At 37.8% G+C, this 19,581-nt stretch overlaps 2 protein-coding genes across 6 annotated transcripts in view; one reads left to right on the forward strand and one right to left on the reverse strand.

The window, feature by feature from the left end:
* Nucleotides 1–12,698, reverse strand: part of PHIP (pleckstrin homology domain interacting protein) — a 128,407-nt gene extending 115,709 nt beyond the window's left edge. For 4 of the 5 annotated variants that reach the window (XM_027550985.1, XM_027550984.1, XM_027550982.1 and 1 more), the window contains exons 1-4: nucleotides 12,444–12,698; nucleotides 12,251–12,309; nucleotides 12,084–12,113; nucleotides 11,829–11,888 (exon numbers count right to left, since the gene is read on the reverse strand). In XM_027550985.1, coding sequence (XP_027406786.1) covers nucleotides 11,829–11,888; nucleotides 12,084–12,113; nucleotides 12,251–12,309; nucleotides 12,444–12,483 — 189 coding nt within the window. In that variant the 5' untranslated portion in view covers nucleotides 12,484–12,698. The remainder of the gene's footprint in view (nucleotides 1–11,828; nucleotides 11,889–12,083; nucleotides 12,114–12,250; nucleotides 12,310–12,443) is intronic. The other variant, XM_027550983.1, reaches the window with a different exon arrangement.
* The window catches only part of LOC113898881 (wiskott-Aldrich syndrome protein homolog), a 79,672-nt gene continuing 72,572 nt past the window's right edge, over nucleotides 12,482–19,581 (forward strand). Inside the window, exons 1-2 of the mRNA XM_027552191.1 lie at nucleotides 12,482–12,535; nucleotides 12,587–12,907. Coding sequence (XP_027407992.1) covers nucleotides 12,482–12,535; nucleotides 12,587–12,907 — 375 coding nt within the window. The remainder of the gene's footprint in view (nucleotides 12,536–12,586; nucleotides 12,908–19,581) is intronic.

Here is a 19,581-nt window from a genome sequence, read left to right on the forward strand (position 1 = left end):
TACCCTTTCTCTATACTCCCTGGACAATCTTTATGCCAAAGCTTTCCAAATTTGTATCTACAGCCTAGCCTTGCTCACTGAACTTTCTTAAGAGTCCTCTCCTTAGAGTCCCAAGGCCTCCTCAACTCAACACATCCAAAACTACACTCATGATGCTCATGCCAACAGCCCCCTTCAAGTTCTCTACCTTGGTGACTGGCAACATTATCACCGTCTCTCCAATCTAAAATCAAGAAGTCACCTTTTTCACACTGCCCATTTCTCTCTCTCGCCTCATTCCAAATATCCCACCACATCCAAACGAATGTTTCCTTCCTAGCCTCAAACCCATATACCTGTCTCTATCTCCATAACAATCCAATTTCAAATCATCCATCTTTCCCACATCCACTTGTGCCTTCCACCCACCTGCCTGCTCAGTTGCTTCAGTCGTGTGCAACTCTTTGGGACCCTATCTATGAACCCTTTTCACCTCATTCAAATCTATTCTCCATATTGCAATTAGAATGCTCTTTCCAAAACACAGATCTGGTGGTCACCTCTACCTAAAGCACTTCAGAGGCTTGTCATGCTCTTTGGAGATCCAAATCCTTCACGTGGTCTACTAGCCCTGAATTACATGTGGAGTCCATTACTGTTTCTCTGCCTTCTCTGGCACACTCCTAGTCCTACACTCTCCAGCCCCCCCTTTCCACGTTTAGACACACGGGCTTTCTTTCAGGTTCTTTACCCGCACTGTCTCCTGTCAGGCTTTTCCCATGTGGTGTGCTTTGCATTTCTCCACCTCCCCTTGCCCAGACAACTCTATTTGCTTCAGATCTTCCCTTTGTAACTTTGTTTTCCTTCACTTTATTTAGTCTAGGTATTATCATCTTGATTGAACACTCTTGGTGACTTGTTCTTAACTCATGTACCAGTTCACGACTGTACCTTCAACAATGTCATGGGTTTAATGTTTCTATTCTTAACTTCACCATAAACTATATGAGAACAGGGACCATCTCCTCGCATTCCCAAATGCATCATATATACACACACACCCCTAAAACATATTTTTTTAAAAATGAATAAAACTTATTTTTGCTACTGTCTTTTTCTCATTATTCTTTAAGAACATTAATTCATGTAATTATGGTCAATATTTAAAATGTAAAAATAATTAAAATAGCTCATTTATGGCTCCATATACATGACTTTTAATTTTCAAATTATTAAAACCCCTGTATCTTTAATTTTAACTTAAATATTAACCTGTATCTTTAATATTCTTAAGCTTTTTCATCTGAATGAACTTTCATTTACTAGTAAATAATTAAAAGGTTAAGCTGAAATGATACTGTAATAAAATCCCTAATCTAAAATGTCTATATCTGGATTTAGACATCCAATTACTGGATTCTCGGTAATTGTTCTAATACTGTTATTCAGGAAAAACAGAACTTGACGTTCTCAATTTTAATATGCCCATACTTTTCACAACCAAAACTGCTTTCAAGCTCCCAAAGATATTCAACACATAAAAAGTATGACCAAATGGTAAAGTGTGACAAATATTAAAAATACTAACATAGTTAGGTTTAGTTGCTCAGTCATCTCCAACTCTTTGCGACCCCACGGACTGTAACCCACCGGGCTCCTCTATCCATGGAACTCTCCAGGCAAGAACACTGGAGTGGGCTGCCATGCCCTCCTCCAGAGCATCTTCCCAACCCAGGGATCAAACCTGGGTCTCCGGCAATGCAGGCAGACTCTTGACCCACTGAGCCACCTGGGAAGCTACTGGACACATATCGGCTGCACACTAAGTGCTAGGCCCTTATGGTAATTGCTGTTTTCCATGAAAAAGCCAAGTCAATGATTTTGATAACCATAAGATGTATGTTCTATTATTATTCCCATTAATAAAGAAATGATGGTACAAAAGATAAGAACAACCCTACCAAGGTCATACACACTTAGTGCACGGTGGAGATGAGACAAACCAAGGCAGTCTGAGTCCAGAGCCACAATCATACTGCCCACCACCTACACCCCACAAAGTACTTATTTCCTCAAATATATGTGCAAACTATAAACTAGACATCCTGAATAGTTTTCAACACACACATTAAAGTGAGCCGGAAATAAATGTTTTAGAAGTTGACTTTCACTCTAAGCAAACTTGCACAAAGGCATAAATTCCTATAGATTAAGGGGAACACTTAAAACTTGAAGGATACAAGATAAATGATATAATGACAACCCTAAATACTCTCTCCTAAAATGGTTTAAGGAAATCAAAGTGACCAACCCTACCTTTCTCAATACTTTTAAGATTAAAATTTTTAAATCTTAAAGTTAGAAATAAGGTATAAACAGATTAAACAATTAAAAAGGTTACCATAAAATTTATGACCACTATTTTAAAATTTTTAAAGTGAACACTTATCAGCACTGCTTCTCTTTTTAAAATCTATGCTCCTCCCTTCAACAGACATTTCTCTTTCCCCACGAAAATGTATGAGCCCGCTCTATGGATGTAAACCCTTATGCCACCCACTGAAATTCAGGGGGCAAAACAGAGCTTTTTCAAATTTCTCCTATCTTCATCCCGCCACCTCCAATCCCAATTAGAAAAATCAACAATCTTTGGTTAATTGTCCATAATTAATAGTTAAAACATGCATTAAATAAATGCATCCTTTCTGTAAACATGTTGCATTATCTAGAGCACAGGTGAGCAAACATTTCCTGTGAAGGGTCAGACAGCAAGTATTTTAGGCTTTGAAGTTTACTATCTCATATATATATACACATAAACAACTCTTTAAAAATTTAATTACTCCAGCTCAGGGGCCTTGCAAAAACAGGTCTTCTGTACAACTGACCTCCACCAGCCCGAATTTACCCATTCCTAAAGAACGATCCCTGGCATCCGCCACAGAAGGGGAACAGAATTTTGTGACACAAAGGCAAGTCTGCTCTTCCCTTGCCCATCTTGGCCCAAATCATCAACTCGGGTCACTCGTTTCTCAGATCGCACATGCGTTTTCTAGGATTATCAATTACAACAAAACCTTCTGAAATTGTGACTTGTAGCAAGAAAGGTACAAGGAAGAAACTGAGCTCTTTGAGTGTGTTTATTTTCCTGTATTTCTGGCTAAGCCGATCTGCTTCTGCTTGATATGCTGCTTTATATATGCCCACCCTTTTCAGCCAAGAAAATTTTGCCGTTATCAGTGGGAAGTATAGTAAATGGTGTTATTGGTAGGAAGAAAATGTAAAGAACCTGGAAGCCACCTGCCATACTGTCATTAAAAATTTCTTTTCTCAGTTTGTAAAGAAAAGGTCAGCAGTTTGAATTAAGAACTCTGAAATCCAGAGCCTCAGTTTAAATTTGCTGAGTGGGAGGAAAACATCTAGTGGGGGTCCTAATCCCTAGGACTGCGATTGCAACAGCCACCACTCGGGAGTTGGTCACAGTGCCTGATACTAGAGTGGGCTATTAAAACACTAAATCCTTCTAGACCCAAACAGAGGAAAAAAACTTGAATCTTTTTAATGACCTTTTAAAAATGAGGTTAGGTCAATATATTCATTCCAACTACTTGATATACCTGTGAGACCTAGAAATGTCAGCCCTTCCTCAGGACGTAATTAAGAAGTCCTAATGGAAACAAGATCCACCTAATCTTTGGCACCAATATGATCTGACCAGGCTCTTCACTTTATTCCAATGTACTGAACACCTGATTGGTTCTAAAACAGTTTTTCAGATTTTCTCATGTATTTTTTCCTCACAATTTTTTCAGACTTGAAAGGATAGTTTCTTATGCTTTCTACTATAGTTCTAAGTTATAAAAAGGTCAGCTTAACATAATACAGTTCTTATTTTTAGTCCTATTCTAGCATATAAACAAAACCAGAAATTAAAAAAATTTTTATTGTTTACTAAGGCCTATTACTAAAACCCAGTCCCTAAAAATCTCAAAACTATCTAAACTTTTAATTGATAAATGTTACATCATTATTACAAAGCACAGATTAAATTATATTTATACTCTCTAAAACAAGTTTACATTTTTTGAGCTTTTAAAAACTCTAATAAAAAATAAATAAATAAAAACTCTAATAGCTTTTCCACATAGAAAAAAATTCTTTTTAGCTGCTAAATTGTGTTGGAATCTTTTGTGACCCCATGGACTATAGCCCACCAGGCTTCTCTGTCCATGGGATTTCACAGGCAAGAATACTGGAATCGATTGCCATTTCCTTCTTCAGGGGATATCCCCCACGAGGAATCAAACCTGCATCTCCTGCACTGGCAGGAAGGTTCTTTACCACTAAGCCACCAGGGAAGCCCAAGAACAAAAATATAGAATACTTATATTCTCAGCATTTATTTATCTTCACAAGCAAATAAGGTTAAGTATTGTCCTCATTTCACAGAATGAATAGGAGAAACAGTAGAAAGTGGGAGAAACAGTATTCAACCCCAGGTCTCCTGATTTCAGGTTTAGTGTTATTTCTATTACGTTATAGTTTCCTTTTCAAAACTTGAGTTTCTCCCTCATCGCCAAACAGGCTTTATGATTACAAACTTAATAGAACCTATATAACCACTTTTCAAGTTAAATGCTCTAAGCTGGGTAACTAGTCTCAGAAGGACTCTCACAAGCTTATGATTTACTTGTACTCAGGGTATAGTAAAAATAATACATAATCTTACAAGTCAAAATTAATCGTGGGGGTCTATTTACTCTTAAATAACTATGAATAAACATGTTTGAAAGACTGTGTCCTACATTCACAGTTTAATCAATCACCTAAGAAATCATTTAGATAATTCAGTTAGTATTATCAATACATATTTGTCATTTAAATAAAATGCAATACTGATTTTCAAAATTTTATTATTATACAATCTGACTGTATTTGTTTAAAAAAAAACTCTATCCAGATTTAAGGTTTCCACAAACCACAAAGGATGCGCTATAAAAATAATTTAAAACACAACAAAATGACAAAGTTTAACTTTTTAAAATAACATTTTGAAGTTTTGTTTTTAAATCAAGTCACTTGCTAAAACAAATCTGTGAAATAAGAAATCTTCTTTAAAACATTAGTTACTTAGTGAAGCATAATTTAAAATCTATGATTCTGCTAAAAAAGTTACTGTCCACTAACTTAAAGATTAAGAATACTTAAAACACGTATTCTTAAAGTACCCATGTAAATAATCTTCAGAGAAAAATCAGTTTCATTTTTAGTAATGTTTCAGTTTTAAACACTACACTCAAAGTAACTAGCATCACACATACAATGGCAGTGTAAAGCTGTTTCAGGAAATGCGTGTTTCTCCAAGTTGCCTGGACTTAGTCCTTCCACACCCCAAAACTAAACCAGAATCCAGTGACACAAGTAAAGGTGAGTATTTTGGGGTTTTATATTATAAGCTCTGCCAAGACAGGCTACATGTCTGTTCTTTATCCGGATGGAGACCAACTGGGTCATGCTACCGTGACCATGGCCATCTGGAGGCCAGAGCACATGGATTCTTTATGTGCTTCCTTTGCAGCAGGCTGCCATCATCCACGGTGCAATGAACAACTTACGTCTTACACTACAAATCTTACTCCTCTTACTATTTAAATTTGTTTTAACTAAGGCAGAAGCTTCATCAGAAACCACATTGCGATCCTAACTTTCTTAATACCAAAAACTTCTTATCTGTGATCCCTGAGCTCAAATAATGCTGCTTTTGTGTGTGCACATATGTGTGTGTAAGACAAGTAACTAAAGGTAGACCATCTTAACATCTGATGACTGCATTCTCTGTAGTGACCAAAGGTTCTCACAATTTTGTATTTCACCACTCAATGTCACACAATTTTTTAATACCCCGAATTCTCAAATGCCATAATGAAAAAAATGATTATTTTCCATAGCCTGTTAGAAAATACTTACAGTCCTCTATATTCAATATGCTTAATAACATATTAATTCCAAAATAATTTATTTTCACAAATCACTCACATGTCACCAACATAGCTTCTCACAAGCAAAACAGAAACTTTACACATTTAAAACTTCCTGAATTTTCAATTTGGTTCCTATTATATATCAGCCTTTATCACTTTTAAATATAATTACAAAAGCAACTTAAATATCCTTTTTCTCTAATACACTCATTTTTAATTTTTTACTTTCCTAAAGTGAATGAAAAGTACATTAAAAATAGGAAATCATTCTAAACGTTTATGCTTAGCCCTCCTAACTAATGGCCACTTTGCTTAGTATTATGGATATTTTTCTATGAATTCTAAAATTTGTATGTGAAAACTACTAGTCACAATGAAATTCACCTACCTGGTATCACTTATCCAAAATAAACTGTGCAGAGTACAAATTTATTTGCTATTAATTCTGTAGTGACAAGATAGATAACCACAAAATTTAAGAAAGAAGAATGCAGAAGGTGAGAAAAGTTTCTAGGTAAAAGAAACAGAAACTTGTGGTCTGACAAAGAAATTCTTTATAGACTAAAAAATTGACATTCATAGGATTTATTTAACCTAATACTCAAGAATAAATTCAACAAACTCTTTTTAAAACTTGGCTTAAAACAGAATCTTTTAGCCAGATTACAAAACAACTCCTCCTGAAAATTTCTAAAAGAATACAAACTGTTGTGATGATTTTCAATTATGAAAATCTCTGTACAGAGGGAACCATCTGCAATAGCCAAGCTCCCTTCACATATTTCTAAGTGCTATCTGATCATTACCAAAAGAAAGAGCTTCATATATCCTCTAATCAATTCTGCATATACCAACCACCCAAACATTTCTTAATGTTAACTGTTCCACAAATACAGTTCACAGTTTCTAGAAATCTATCCACAATGCTTTAAAAATGATTTTTTACATTTACTATACTTTTTTCTTTTTATCTTAGGTTTAATTATTTCATCCTTGAATCTACAAAGTAACTATGCTAATAGTGTCTTTTAAAGTTTTAAGCAGCCAATCTTACATGGTAAATACTATATTCAGAAAGTTATGCATATTGTTTCTGAAATAATACTTTTTCTTAAAATTCTGTACATTATAAAGCTATAGTTGGGACAACTTCTACTACTAAAGTTCTGATCATAGCGAACACAAACGTGAACGTGAAGTCACTCAGTCATGTCCGACTCTTTGCGACCCCATGGACTGAAGCCTACCAGGCTCCTCTGTCCATGGGATTTTCCAGGCCCTTACATAATACTTGATTTGTACCAGTCAGTTATCACTCACGTAATAATCTTACAAAGTAGGAGCTGTTATTAACCCCTTGTACAGACTGGGAAACATACTCCAACAGTGTTTTTCTGCTTCACAGCAATCATAAAACACCACTATGCAGTTGGGAACGGGATGACCCAACTCCTCCTTCATATTCATGCCACTTTACAATTATTCAAGAGTGCTAAGAATTTAACAAGTACTTATTTTAAAATTTTTGTAAATGCCTCCAACTCTTTAAAATAATGGCACAAATATCAATAACTGCATGTACAAAAAAAGATGAAGATTTACACTTCAGTCCTTCAAGGAAATGTACTATTCCCTTTACATCTAACATTGTTTCTTCATTATAATGATTGAGACACTAAAACCATGTTACGAAGACTACCAAGCAAAACTTACAATTTCAGTAACACTCTATTAAAAACAGAAAATAAGTCTACAAGACATTTACTTCATTATATGCCACCACCCTCCAAAATTGAAACTGGTTAAATTTTGACAGTACTACATAACATGTTAAAAATGATTCCGAATTAGGAATTCCCATTCCAGATAATATGAATATAAAAATGGATAATATGAATCCCTAATTCAAAATCATTTTTAACATGTTATCTATTTTGTTTAACTTAAAACTGGTCTCCTAGGTTTTATACCTACACTTTCACATTCATCAGCATACTCTAAGTACCTAAGTAAATCCTATTCAAGACTTCTATTGATCTCTGAATTTACCACCAATGATTTGTGAAACTAGTACTTAAACCATGGTGAAATCATACCAATTATTAAAAAAAAGTAGTCTACAAAGTGGTCATGTCTCAAAAATCTTCATCTTTTCAAGGAAAAATGATACAACAACTTAAGAATGGTGCTACAAAAAGTGTTTATACAATTTCCTAATATGAATGATTTGTCGAGGTCTACTTTTCTGTGTTTTACAAAATAATTCCAAAATTTAAAAAGTTGAGCTCTTCAAAACAATGCACTGCTACTTCTAGTTAAAAATCAGATTTCAATCCATTTATAAGAATGAGAAAACACGGGCCCAGAGAAATTTTTGACTTGCCAGAGGTTAACCTGCACGCTAACTGCTGGCAGGGCTAACATCACAATACACAATCTATTTGCAATGCTTTCCCTTGAACACAAAGATTTAGATTTCTAATAGAGTGGAATCATTTTTTAAAAGCAAATACTACTACAAAAAAAATTATAATAATTGTATCTAACAGATTAGCAAAACAACAACAGTTTGGGAAATACCTTGCAAGCAAGAAATGTAATCAGAGTCCCAAACCTGCCAAGGGCACTTAAAAATTCTGCCTTAAGATCTCGTAAGTATGCAACTTAAATATGTCATCACTACTTAAAGGTGACTGGAGAGTGAAATTTAATAAACCAATTTCACTGTCCAAACAAAAATAAATGACAAAGATGTCTCTTAGCCCAAAAATTAGTTGTTTTCTTATTCTGTAAAGTTTGCCTCCTGCGTGACTCTATTCGAAAAATAAGAATTCCAATTAAAGTTTTAAAAAATGCCTGTTTGATTTAAAAGCAACCCCATCCTTTAAAAAAAAAAAAAAGAAAATCTGATTTAATATATATACTACTGGGCTAAAAATAAAATAAAAATGCTTTAACTTCCTATCAAATTCCATCCACTATTAAAAATGTTTTGTCTTGAGTAGAGGATAATAATCACAATCTTCCTTTACAATACCTTTATCAATGACACTTGAAATAAAAGTATTAAATTTTCTTTTTTCACCCTGGAAACTTTTAAACTTCTCTTAAAACTCCACTTTCTGCTTAGTCAAAACTCAACTACTGTGAATTTTATCTGTAACCTGACTTCAGATGCTGATCTATGTCTTTTAAGTTCCCAAGTACAAATATTATACCTCATCCTAAATAGCTGTAATTTGAGGTTCTCCAGAAATTTCAATTTGACATACAAATCCTTACATTTAAAATATTACCCAATTTATCAATTAACACAAGCAATGAACTCCCAAGTAGAGGCAAATGCTACTGAAACCACAAACGATAGTTGTTATTTTGGCTTCAAACACCAGAATAATTTTCAAATCAATGTTAAATTCAATTTGATAGGAAATAAAACTTTCAGTCTTAAAAATAAATTAAGAAATAGAGAATGCTGTACAAGAGACATTGCATGTGCTCACCTAGCTCACCACATAATTTCAAAATCCTACTGTTAAACAAAAACGTGCTCAAATACCTAGGGTTCCAAAATGTTTTTAGAGCTAACTAAATCTCAATCAAAAGTCAAACAAAATTAAACCAAATACCACATACCTAGATACACAGTTTGACAGGTAGGAAAGCACCTCAAATGGTGCCTCGAATTATACAGACTGAGCAAATGAAAGGAAAAAATGTGCCAGAGAACTCTAAAGTCTAATGGGAATCCTTAACTATTTCATGAGCATGCCAACATGACTGCTCTGGTATAAACATTTGGCAACACTAATCAAGAAACACCAATTCCATCCAAAATAGGTGAATTTTGATAAGATAAACACAATTTATGGTATCCCAAATCTGATGAAGAGATGAAGAATATAAACTCATCAATATTTGAGAGATGACAAATTCGCTCAAAAAAAGTTGAAAAACATTGGTAACCTTGTTTTTATTGGAAAATTAAATGATATTCCTACAAGGATTAGACAGTCTCACAATCTGGCCAGATATCATTGGCCGCTTCATTTAGAAAATATAAACATAACATTAACCAATAATCTCCACATTAAAAAAAACACGGCCACCTTCAGTGACTCGGGGTTTGTGGGGTTTTATGAAATGCAAAGATGAGTTTGGTTAAAACAGGCCAAGATGAGTTGTCTGTCCAATTCTTAAAAATGGAGTATTACAATCTTAGTAATTCTTTTAAGTAATAAGTAAAACATGGACACCCACGTAAGGTTTTGTCAAGTATTTACAAACCTAAAAATTAAATATTGCTGTTACTGAACCTTGAAGTTTGCTTCAAATTCCTTTCACTTTAGCCTAGTATTGAGTAACACTAGATGAAATCACTACATACTTGAAAACTGTTGTATGGAAATGAATGCGCTATTAAGTCTTCATTAAATTAACTAAACCTGAGTACGTTCATTCCAATACCTGGGAACACTTACCAACAACCTATATTAAATCCTAACACATTTACATATGAAAGTTAGATGTTCGTCTATACGCAAATGAAAGAGCCATCAAAAATCTTGTCATGCCTTCAATCTCGCGGAAGACATTCAAAGCTAGTTCAACTTCCTAATCCTTTCAGAAGCCCTCTTGAGATAACCTTGTAACTGTCTCAAAACATCAGCTGCAAACATCTCAGAAAAACCAAGGCACTGCAGAGATTTCAAAGGCTTGCTCTTTGCTCTGCCCCCGTGACTGCATGAACTGCCCATCACACACAGAGACAGACCACCTCCTTGAGTCCAAAAGGAGAAATTAGCACGGAATACAAAACTCGCCAATAAAAATATCCTACCACGCCCTTCACAATACTTAAAAGTGATAGGTCCATTTTCAATTTTTTTAGAAATGACTAAAACACTCACTTCGAAAACCTACAAAATTAAGACAGAGCTATTTCTGAACCTTAAATACAAAAGACGTGTCGCTAGAAACTGGAAAAGTTTTACTTGCCCATCTCCACTCCACAGTAAGTATACGGATAAAATTTAAAAAAAAAAAAAAAATCGGAACTCTTCAGTGGCCTCCAACACTAGCTTTTAATTGAACGAGGGGCCTAACGCGAGAATTAGCAAAAGGAGAAAAAAAGCATGGTTCAACGCCTGGCTTTAGGGTTTACAGGCTTTCCACTTCCGTGGAAAAAAAAAAAAAAAACCTTGGGCAGATAGATGCAAGAGGTGCCGATGGCCCACGATCATCGCACATCCGAACCCTTCCGATCAAAAAAAAACCCTAAGTCTGAAGGTAAAGAGAGATCCCCCTCCCCCAAAAAAGAGAAAATTAAAAGAAAAAAAGAGGCACACACGTCTTGCAGCGGTTCCGCCGCGGCTGAATAGCCCGCTTGTGAAATGCTAATGCCACTTCGGAGCAGTTAGTCACCAGCTATTGTGTGCGGCAGGAGAAAGCCGTGCCGAGCGCGCGTGCAGAGCGAGCGCGCCCGCCTCCCTCGCGCCGCTCCCGCTCCCGCCGCCGCCGCCTCGCGCGCGCCCCCGCGGCCGCACGGACGCGCGCGCCGGCCCCTCCTCCTCCGGCCTTGCACTGCACAACACTCATGACGTATCTTTATTTCTAGCACGTTAACAAAATATCGCAAATAAATCGCCGGCAGCCCCGGCGGCCCCGGGGTGCGGGTCCCCCCCCGCACCACTAGCCCCCTGCAAGCCCCCCGCGCCGTCCCTCCCCAACCCTCCCCGGGGGCCTCGGGAGCTTTCGGGTTCTGGGGCCAAGTTTTTGTCTCGGTTAAAAAAAAAAAAAATTGCGGGAAATTCAATTTTTATTCGACTCGGGGAAAAGTTTCTTTGCTCCGCGACGTGAATGTCTCACCAGATTCTGGTAGGTCCTGGGATGCTCCTTGCCGGTCCAGTCGGTGCGCCGGGGCAGCAGCTGTGGGGTGCAAGGGGGGAGAGGACGCCCCGTGAGCCCGGCCCCCCGCGCCCCGGCCCGCCCGCGCCCCTCCCCCGCCCTCCCCGCGCCCCCGCCGGGGACCCCCCCACCCCCGAGCCCCGCGCGCCCCGGGCGCCCCGGCGGCGGCGGCGGCCCAAGGGCGGTCGCGCGGCGCCACGCCGCCGCCGCCCTTACCTCCTTCTCGGCCACCTCACGGATCAGCACCTGCAACAACAAAGCGGGGAGAGCTGAGCCCCCCGCGCCCCGGGCCGCGGCCCCGCCGCTCCCGCCGCCGCCGCCGCCCTCCCCCACGCCGCGGGCGCCGAGCGCCGGCCCGGCCCGCGCCGCGCGCCGCCGTCTACCTGAGCCGCCTGCTGACAGGGTCCATCTTCCAGGAACCGGGCGATGAGGAAGTAGAGCTCTGCGCGGGAGAGAGAGGGACACGGGGGGGAGACACACACAGGCTGAGCGGCCGGGCGGCGGCGGCGGGGGGCGGGGGGCCGCGGGCGGGATCGCCCCCCGCCGCCGGCGGCCCCGGCTAGCCCCCCGACTTACCCGATCGCAGCTCCGAGAGGCCTTTCCTCTCACGAGACATGTTTATGGGTCACTTCGGGGCCGCCGGCGGGACGCCCCGCCGCCGAGGGGAAGCGGGGACGGGGCCGCCGCCTGCCCTATAGCTGTCAGTGTGTGTTCACGAGCCCGAACCTCGGCTCCACCATTCAAGCGACGGCGGCGGAGGCGGAGGAGGAGGAGGAGGAAACAACAACTCTCAGGCAAGCGGCTCCAGCCGCCCTCCCGCCCGCCTCCTCCGCCGCGGATCCCTCCGCCGCAGAAAGGAGTCCGCAGCCCTTCGCGGCCCCAGGATCGGCCGGCCCGCGGCCCGCGCCCCCACCACCCACCGGCACAGAGGCAAAAAAAAGGGAGTGCCTCCGACCCCCCGCCCCCGCCCGCCCGCGGCCCCGGCGCCCCCCGCAACCCGGCGCGGCGAGACCCCCAGCCCGCGGCTCCCCGGGCCGAAGGTGCGATTTATTTATTTATTTCCAGTCGAAGATGTCGGAGCCGGAGCCGCCGGTTGGCTGGAAGGCGCTTTCTCTGTGGAGGCCGATCGCGGGAGGGAGGGAGCGAGCGAGCGAGCGAGCGAGGGGGGCCGGGCACGGCTCCGCGGAGGAATCTGACGCACACGGAGCCGCAGCACAGGCTCTATTCAGCGGCCGCTGGCTGGGGCTGAGATGGAAGTTAGTTTCTCTGTAGCAGAAATAGGAAACAAATGAAGCAAAACTGCCCAAAGAGGGGAAATGCCCCGAGGACGGGTCTCGCTCTCACGCGCGCGCACAGACACTACACGCAGAGAGCACTCTCACGCTGGGCAAACTCGGGATCGCGCTACCCTGCCCGAGTTGAATGATAGTGTTTGGTTTCTGTCTCTTTGCCATGTGCATGTGTATAAATGCTGCGGATGGGCATCTGTGTAAGTCTTGTCCTGCGTTATTTCTGCAGCCTATGCAAAGTGTTGTGTAATTTATTGGAGTGCTGTATATTGCCATAGAGGTTTCAGGCGCTTTTTGTTAGAAGCGCTTGCGTTTGCGAGCCCGTTATTTGCTGTAGCCACCTCTGCATATCTTTTATTACTGCCATTGCCTTAAGCGTACATTAAAAAAAAATTTTTTTTTATTGTTATCTGGGCACAGCGAACTCCTGATCTGTACTTCAGAGACTCTTTTTCCTCTTACAAAAAGGCTAGTAATGGCTAATTAGGGATTTGGGATTGAAGAACCTTAAAGCTTTTTTAAGTGTTTACAAGAAGGAGTAATGTAAACCTGAGAGAAAGGCAAGAACGCTAATATTTATCTCTTAACTTATCTGGAGGTAATGTAGTGACAAATCAATAATCTAACCGAAGGATAATGAAAGAGTATAGAACACTTTAGTCGAGGTGATTGGTGATTAAATAATTTAAATTATCTGTGTATCTTGCAGTTGACTTCGTCACGCTAATTAATGGCTTCTAATTTGAGGTGTAAACCATTCCTGTTTACAGTTTCAAGGGGAAGACTTCTTGAAAACTGATGAAAAGAGAAAGAAAATTAATCTTTCGTAAATTAGTGTGTAATTACCGGGTTTATATGCTAAATCATACGTCTGTCCTTTGCTGATGAGGATAAGGGCCTTGTTTTTTAAAAAACGAATATGGGTGAAATTAATGGAAACAATGGAAAAAGCCATTTGTTAGGCAACAAGGACACCAAGTGATATTTATCTCCAGATGATTTAAGCACTTTTCAAAAAGACTTGAGAGTTGATTTTTGTTTTTAAGGATTGCATTTTAAAGGGAATTAGCATAGTGGTTCTTTTGTTAACATTTAACAAAAGAGGCTCCCTAAAAAAATTTAGATAATAAACTGCATTTTATGGACCCGGTCTAAAAAGGTTATTTGTGGGGAAATGACCCACAAGCTGCATTGTGCTTTTCTAGATTGCTTCCTCAACCCTTGTACCCTCCAAGCTCCTTACATTCCTAATGGGAAATACTTGCTGCAACTGCCGTGGGCTGCATTGCAAGACTGCACCGGTGTGATGCCTTGTACTGAAACAGCCAGAAATCACCATACATGTGAGAGGGGGGAAAAACACCTAAACCTCTTTGGAATAATGGGATGTAAAAAATTGCCTTTTATAACAATCTTAACCAAATGTTTTTAAAAAGAGAAGTTACCATGACTTGTGCTATGGCAGCCGAGTTATCAGAGTCACTGTTATTTCTTGAAATGGCTATCCTTCAAGTCCTGAAAATATTTGCATTTTTAAAGACATTAATCCATTTTATGTATTATAGGTAAAGTAGCTTGCTTCTAGCTGGTTAGGTTTGAAAAGATGGACATTTAATATGCCTTTTTGAAATTCTGTTTATTTCTATGACAAATGCTCCCTATTTTATCTTAACTTTTTAGAAGTATCTTTCTTCAGTAACTGTGGGGTGGTTTTTTTTGCATTATGATCTTCAAATAAACAGATTTTTAGAAACTAAAAATTACAGTTAGAATTTTGAAGTTTTAGAATGCATGTATTACCCTGATTCTTACTAATAGATGTTTTATCCTTGCTAAGGAAAATAAACCAAATTATGACATGGAATATAAAATTACTCTGGGTAAAGTTTTCTATATATATCGTTAGTATTATGTAAACATGGAGAGCTAGTATGACTATCTCATGTATGCTTTTCATTTATAAGCTTTTCTTAAGTATGCTACTAGTACTTAGCTCCTAAAACAATTTTAAGGAAAATCTTCCTTGTAAATTTTCTGAATATGATGTTCCTATCATTTTGACTAACCTTTGACAATGTTTATAGTTTTTTTTCGAAGACCTAATTTAAAGAATAGTTTTAGCCTGCCTTTGAACTAATTTATAACTATCAATCTGTTATGAGAAAATGTAGGTTAAATTGCTAAAAATGAAAACTTTTCAGCCAAATAAAACTATTTGTTTTTAACAATAGATGTTAAATTGAATCTTACTAAGTTATTAAAATGTAACAAATACTCCTTTATAACATTTTAATATTTCTTTAAACATAAAACATTTCTGGAATCTGACATCATCAGTTAACTATAGAGTTTATTATGTCATTTGTTGTGCATGTGTACACAAAAAAGTCTGCACATATCAAATAGGAAGAAAATCTTACTTTGAAGTCCTGTATTTTAGTTCCCAGGGCAGTGGCATTCTCAGCTAACTTTTTTGCACTTCTATAAGTTCAAATTCCATCTATATCCCTTTCTATTTGTTTATTTTAACTTTTTCATGAACTTCAGAAATAAAATGCCAATTTAAAAAGATTTTCATGACCTTTTTTTTTTTTTATGTAAGCAGGCTAACAAAAATAGTAAAAGTTTGGAAAGCCAACAACTGCTGTTTTTATATGATATAGTCTCTAGAAGACTATTCTAATGAAATAAACGCTGCCATTCAAGTTCTTTCTGAAACAAGATTGGATAATTTATAAATAAAAAGATTCAACCACATTCATGAAATTTAGTTTGCCTTCACTAGTATGGTGAATTAATATGTAGCTCAAAAACACAATTACAACTTTTAAGATTATTTATTAAATCTTTTGTGTGTGTGATATTATGCTTTTTTTAATAGCAAAAAATTTTCCTATAAAGTATAGAAATGGAAAAGTTGAAAACACTCCTCTTCAAAAACCACCTTCTTTTTTAATCCACATCTTCCCTAACAACAAAATAACAATTGTCAAAGGAGTGTAGTTTTACACACCACACTCCTGCTTTTGGATTGCTCCCCAGTAGAGTTTCTGTCCATGTCAGTCTGACTTTATCCCTCTCAACATACATGCTCTTTTTCCATCACGAACGTTGAATACATATCAGATTTGAACCATATAAGCATGTATACTATGGCTGCTACAGGAAGAACAGAAATAACCAACTTTAGTAAGCTAATTCATTATTTTAACACTTTGCATTGTCTCTCATATCTCACTGAGAAACACTTTTACTTAAATTAGAACACAATTCCTTTTCATCTGTAACAAAGATTAGCTGGTTGTCAATAACTATATAATCCCTTACTTATTTAAATGTTATTAGTATTTTACCACTAAATTCTTTTCCTCCAAATTAAATTATTCTAGTAGCTTAGATTGTTTTAAATATAAGTCTTAGTTTGCATGAAAAGGAGAAATACATATCTTAATTGAAAAAAACATGTGTCTATATATATATATATGTATCTCATGAGTTAACAGTACAACTACAAAGATTAAAGGAGAAAAGCAATTTTAGAACATATTCCCCTAAGATTTGGAGCAACACAGTGGATGAAGTAGAAAAAGCTGTTCCAGATGGCAGGAAACTTAAAGAAGTCTGTAGGCATGTTCTATTATATGATGGTGTCTGATGGATTGAGAGTGGGCTGGACTGAACAGGCAAACGTGAAAGAAGAGAAGGAAGACGCAGGAGAACGGATGCAAGACTTGAGAAGTTACTAGTGGTAGTGTATTAAACAAAGCATGATGTTATCAACGTGATTTTAAGATGGAATTTGAGAACAAAAGTTAATGCGGTCACTTGCCTTCATATGTACCTGAATTCATAAACTTTGAGAACTCTCAAGAAGAAAAATTATTTTATTCATGGAAAGGGACAGGTTTGCCTGACAAGTGAGTGAGGGACTCCTAGATAATCAGAATCAAGGACACCAAAGTAGACACTGTTGATAAAGAAGAATGGCTGTTTAAAAGAGTAAGATCTGACCACCAGAGTGCCCATAAGACTGCCTTGAGACTCAAGTATAAGAATAAGACATAAAAGTGAGATCCAACTAAAAACTGAGAATGAAGCCAATTTAGATGTAAACTGACTTTGTAATCAAAAATGGTATTCCCAGTTTCTGAATTTGTAAAGTCATGTCTCATTATACCACCTTGTTTGTAAATTATCCTTATTTTTCTTCATATATATATATATACTATGTATATATTTGGCAAAGATCGCCTTGACTTATGCCTCTGTTGCTTAATTTCTTCAATGGGTATAATCATACCTATTTGTTGAAATGGTGATTAGCTAACTAGCCCAAAGAATGAGTTCTGTGATACAATTACGAAATTTAAAATAATATCAGTACCAAGTAGATCTTTCAGATTTGGTGTGTGTGTTCAAAATTTAAGAAAAGAAGAAAACCTTAGACTTTGATTTTGAGATGATAGCTACAAATCCTATTGCATTCAGAGTTTTCCTGCTTACATATGAACACACACAAAGGGGCACATTAAGTGGTTATAGTGGATTTTTTAGTGCTTATCCAAACTTACCAACCGACAGCGATTTATAGAAAGACTAATATAGCCTCTAATTGGAATCTCCTGGTAAGAACATATGTGTTATTTCCTCTCAACAGTTATCAGAAGTGGTGTAACTGAATATCATTAAGGAACATCTTTCTTAAGAATACTGAGTAAGTGGTATCATATGAGGAGGAAATATGTTGCCTTTTTGTCTTGCCATCCTCACCTCTCTGGTTTGCACATGTTATACTTTAGATTGTTTTGTCATTCAGTGTTTTGGAGTTTTTGGTAAGTGTGTGTAAGAGTTCTACATTTCCCCAGTCCCCAGCTTTTCAGTTTTTTTTTGGTGTCTCTATAAAATTTCCCTTCTCTTTCATTGCTGAAACTTTAATGGTAAACCAAGTAAGGGAATTAAGATATGTAATTAATTTGAATATGTCCTAAGAGCTCTAAGAGTATGAAGATGAGTTTATTATTTATTTCTTATAATTGAAACTCACACATTAAAATGTTCCACACCCCTACTACTGTTTATCCCCCCCAAGTGTTTTACAAAAGACTAGAGAAACAATTTACATAACTGGTGTAAAAAAAGTCTTCTTTCCTTTCTTCTCCATAAGTAAAGAAATGAAGTGCCAAGCGGTAAACATTGTTTGTGTATGAAGTATACATATACAATTTTGTGTTACTAAATTTTTCGTATTTAAAGTTTTTGCCAAACTTGAGGTAAATGTGGCCTCTTTAAGACATTAGATTTTCTGAGAGGAATTACTGATTTTTTAAAAAATTATTTTTGAAGTAATTTATGCATCTTTCAGACTCTAGTTTGTAAAGTTTCCAATCTAATAGTGGCTGAAGAGGATTTACATTGACTCAAACCACTCTCTGGTCAATACTGCTTAACTTCACCTCCTTAAAATATTTAGGATGGAAATTCACTTCATTTCAGGCCAGATCTCATCATGCCTAACAAATGTTTGAAAAAGAAATCCGTTATGAACACACAATGGCAAATTTCCATGGCAAAACAGTAAGATATTTTTTCCTAATGTCTGTTTACATCACGTTTTTTTTGTTTTTTTTTTTAATTAGGATAATAATTACAAAGGTCATTTCCCCTTTCAATCAACCAGTTTCTCCTGTGGCCTCTTCTTTTTCCTTTTTATTGTTAAGAATATTTTAATATACATTTGGTTTTCAGTATGAAAAAGAAAAGGGAATAAAAACTGTCACAAGTTCCAGCAACCTGTACTACTTCTGTGAAGCCATCTTTCTTTCTCCCAGGCAGAATTGTTTGAGTCGATCTAAGGATCCAAAGTTCACCTTTAGAGTCTCTCCATGGTCTTGATGTGCCGTTCCTCCGGCCGTAGCGTCCTCATCGCAGCATTCTGTACATCAGCTGAAGAACCATCATTTAAACGGTGGTTTGCTCTTTGACCTTCACTGTGTACTGTAGTCCAGTGCAGGGAGATGCCTTGTTCACTAGAGGCTGATAATAGAGATGAGAGTTAACCTGAAGTCACTGAGACCTGCTTTGATAGCTACACCTGAAAAGCAAAGGTTTCGGTGGTAGTTTGGCCAATCTCCAGATAATGATCAATTATTAAAACCTGACTTTATTTAGCAGCAGTAACAATTTATTGAATGGACTACAAGAGATATGAATCAATGGCTGTACATACCAATCAAATTTTAACTACAAAGAATTCATGTTCCTGAAACAGAAACAAACTACTTATAGACTGTTTTTGTGTTTTAACCTAATTGCTTTTAGTATAAAATGTTCATATTTGATAAATATTAATACTAGCATGATTAAATTCCACTGTTATTTTTATTAACTACAAAATAACATAAAGTGGTGTGAAATAATCAATTGAG

This window comes from Bos indicus x Bos taurus, chromosome 9 (assembly GCF_003369695.1).
Source record: "Bos indicus x Bos taurus breed Angus x Brahman F1 hybrid chromosome 9, Bos_hybrid_MaternalHap_v2.0, whole genome shotgun sequence".
Taxonomy (NCBI): domain Eukaryota; kingdom Metazoa; phylum Chordata; class Mammalia; order Artiodactyla; family Bovidae; genus Bos; species Bos indicus x Bos taurus.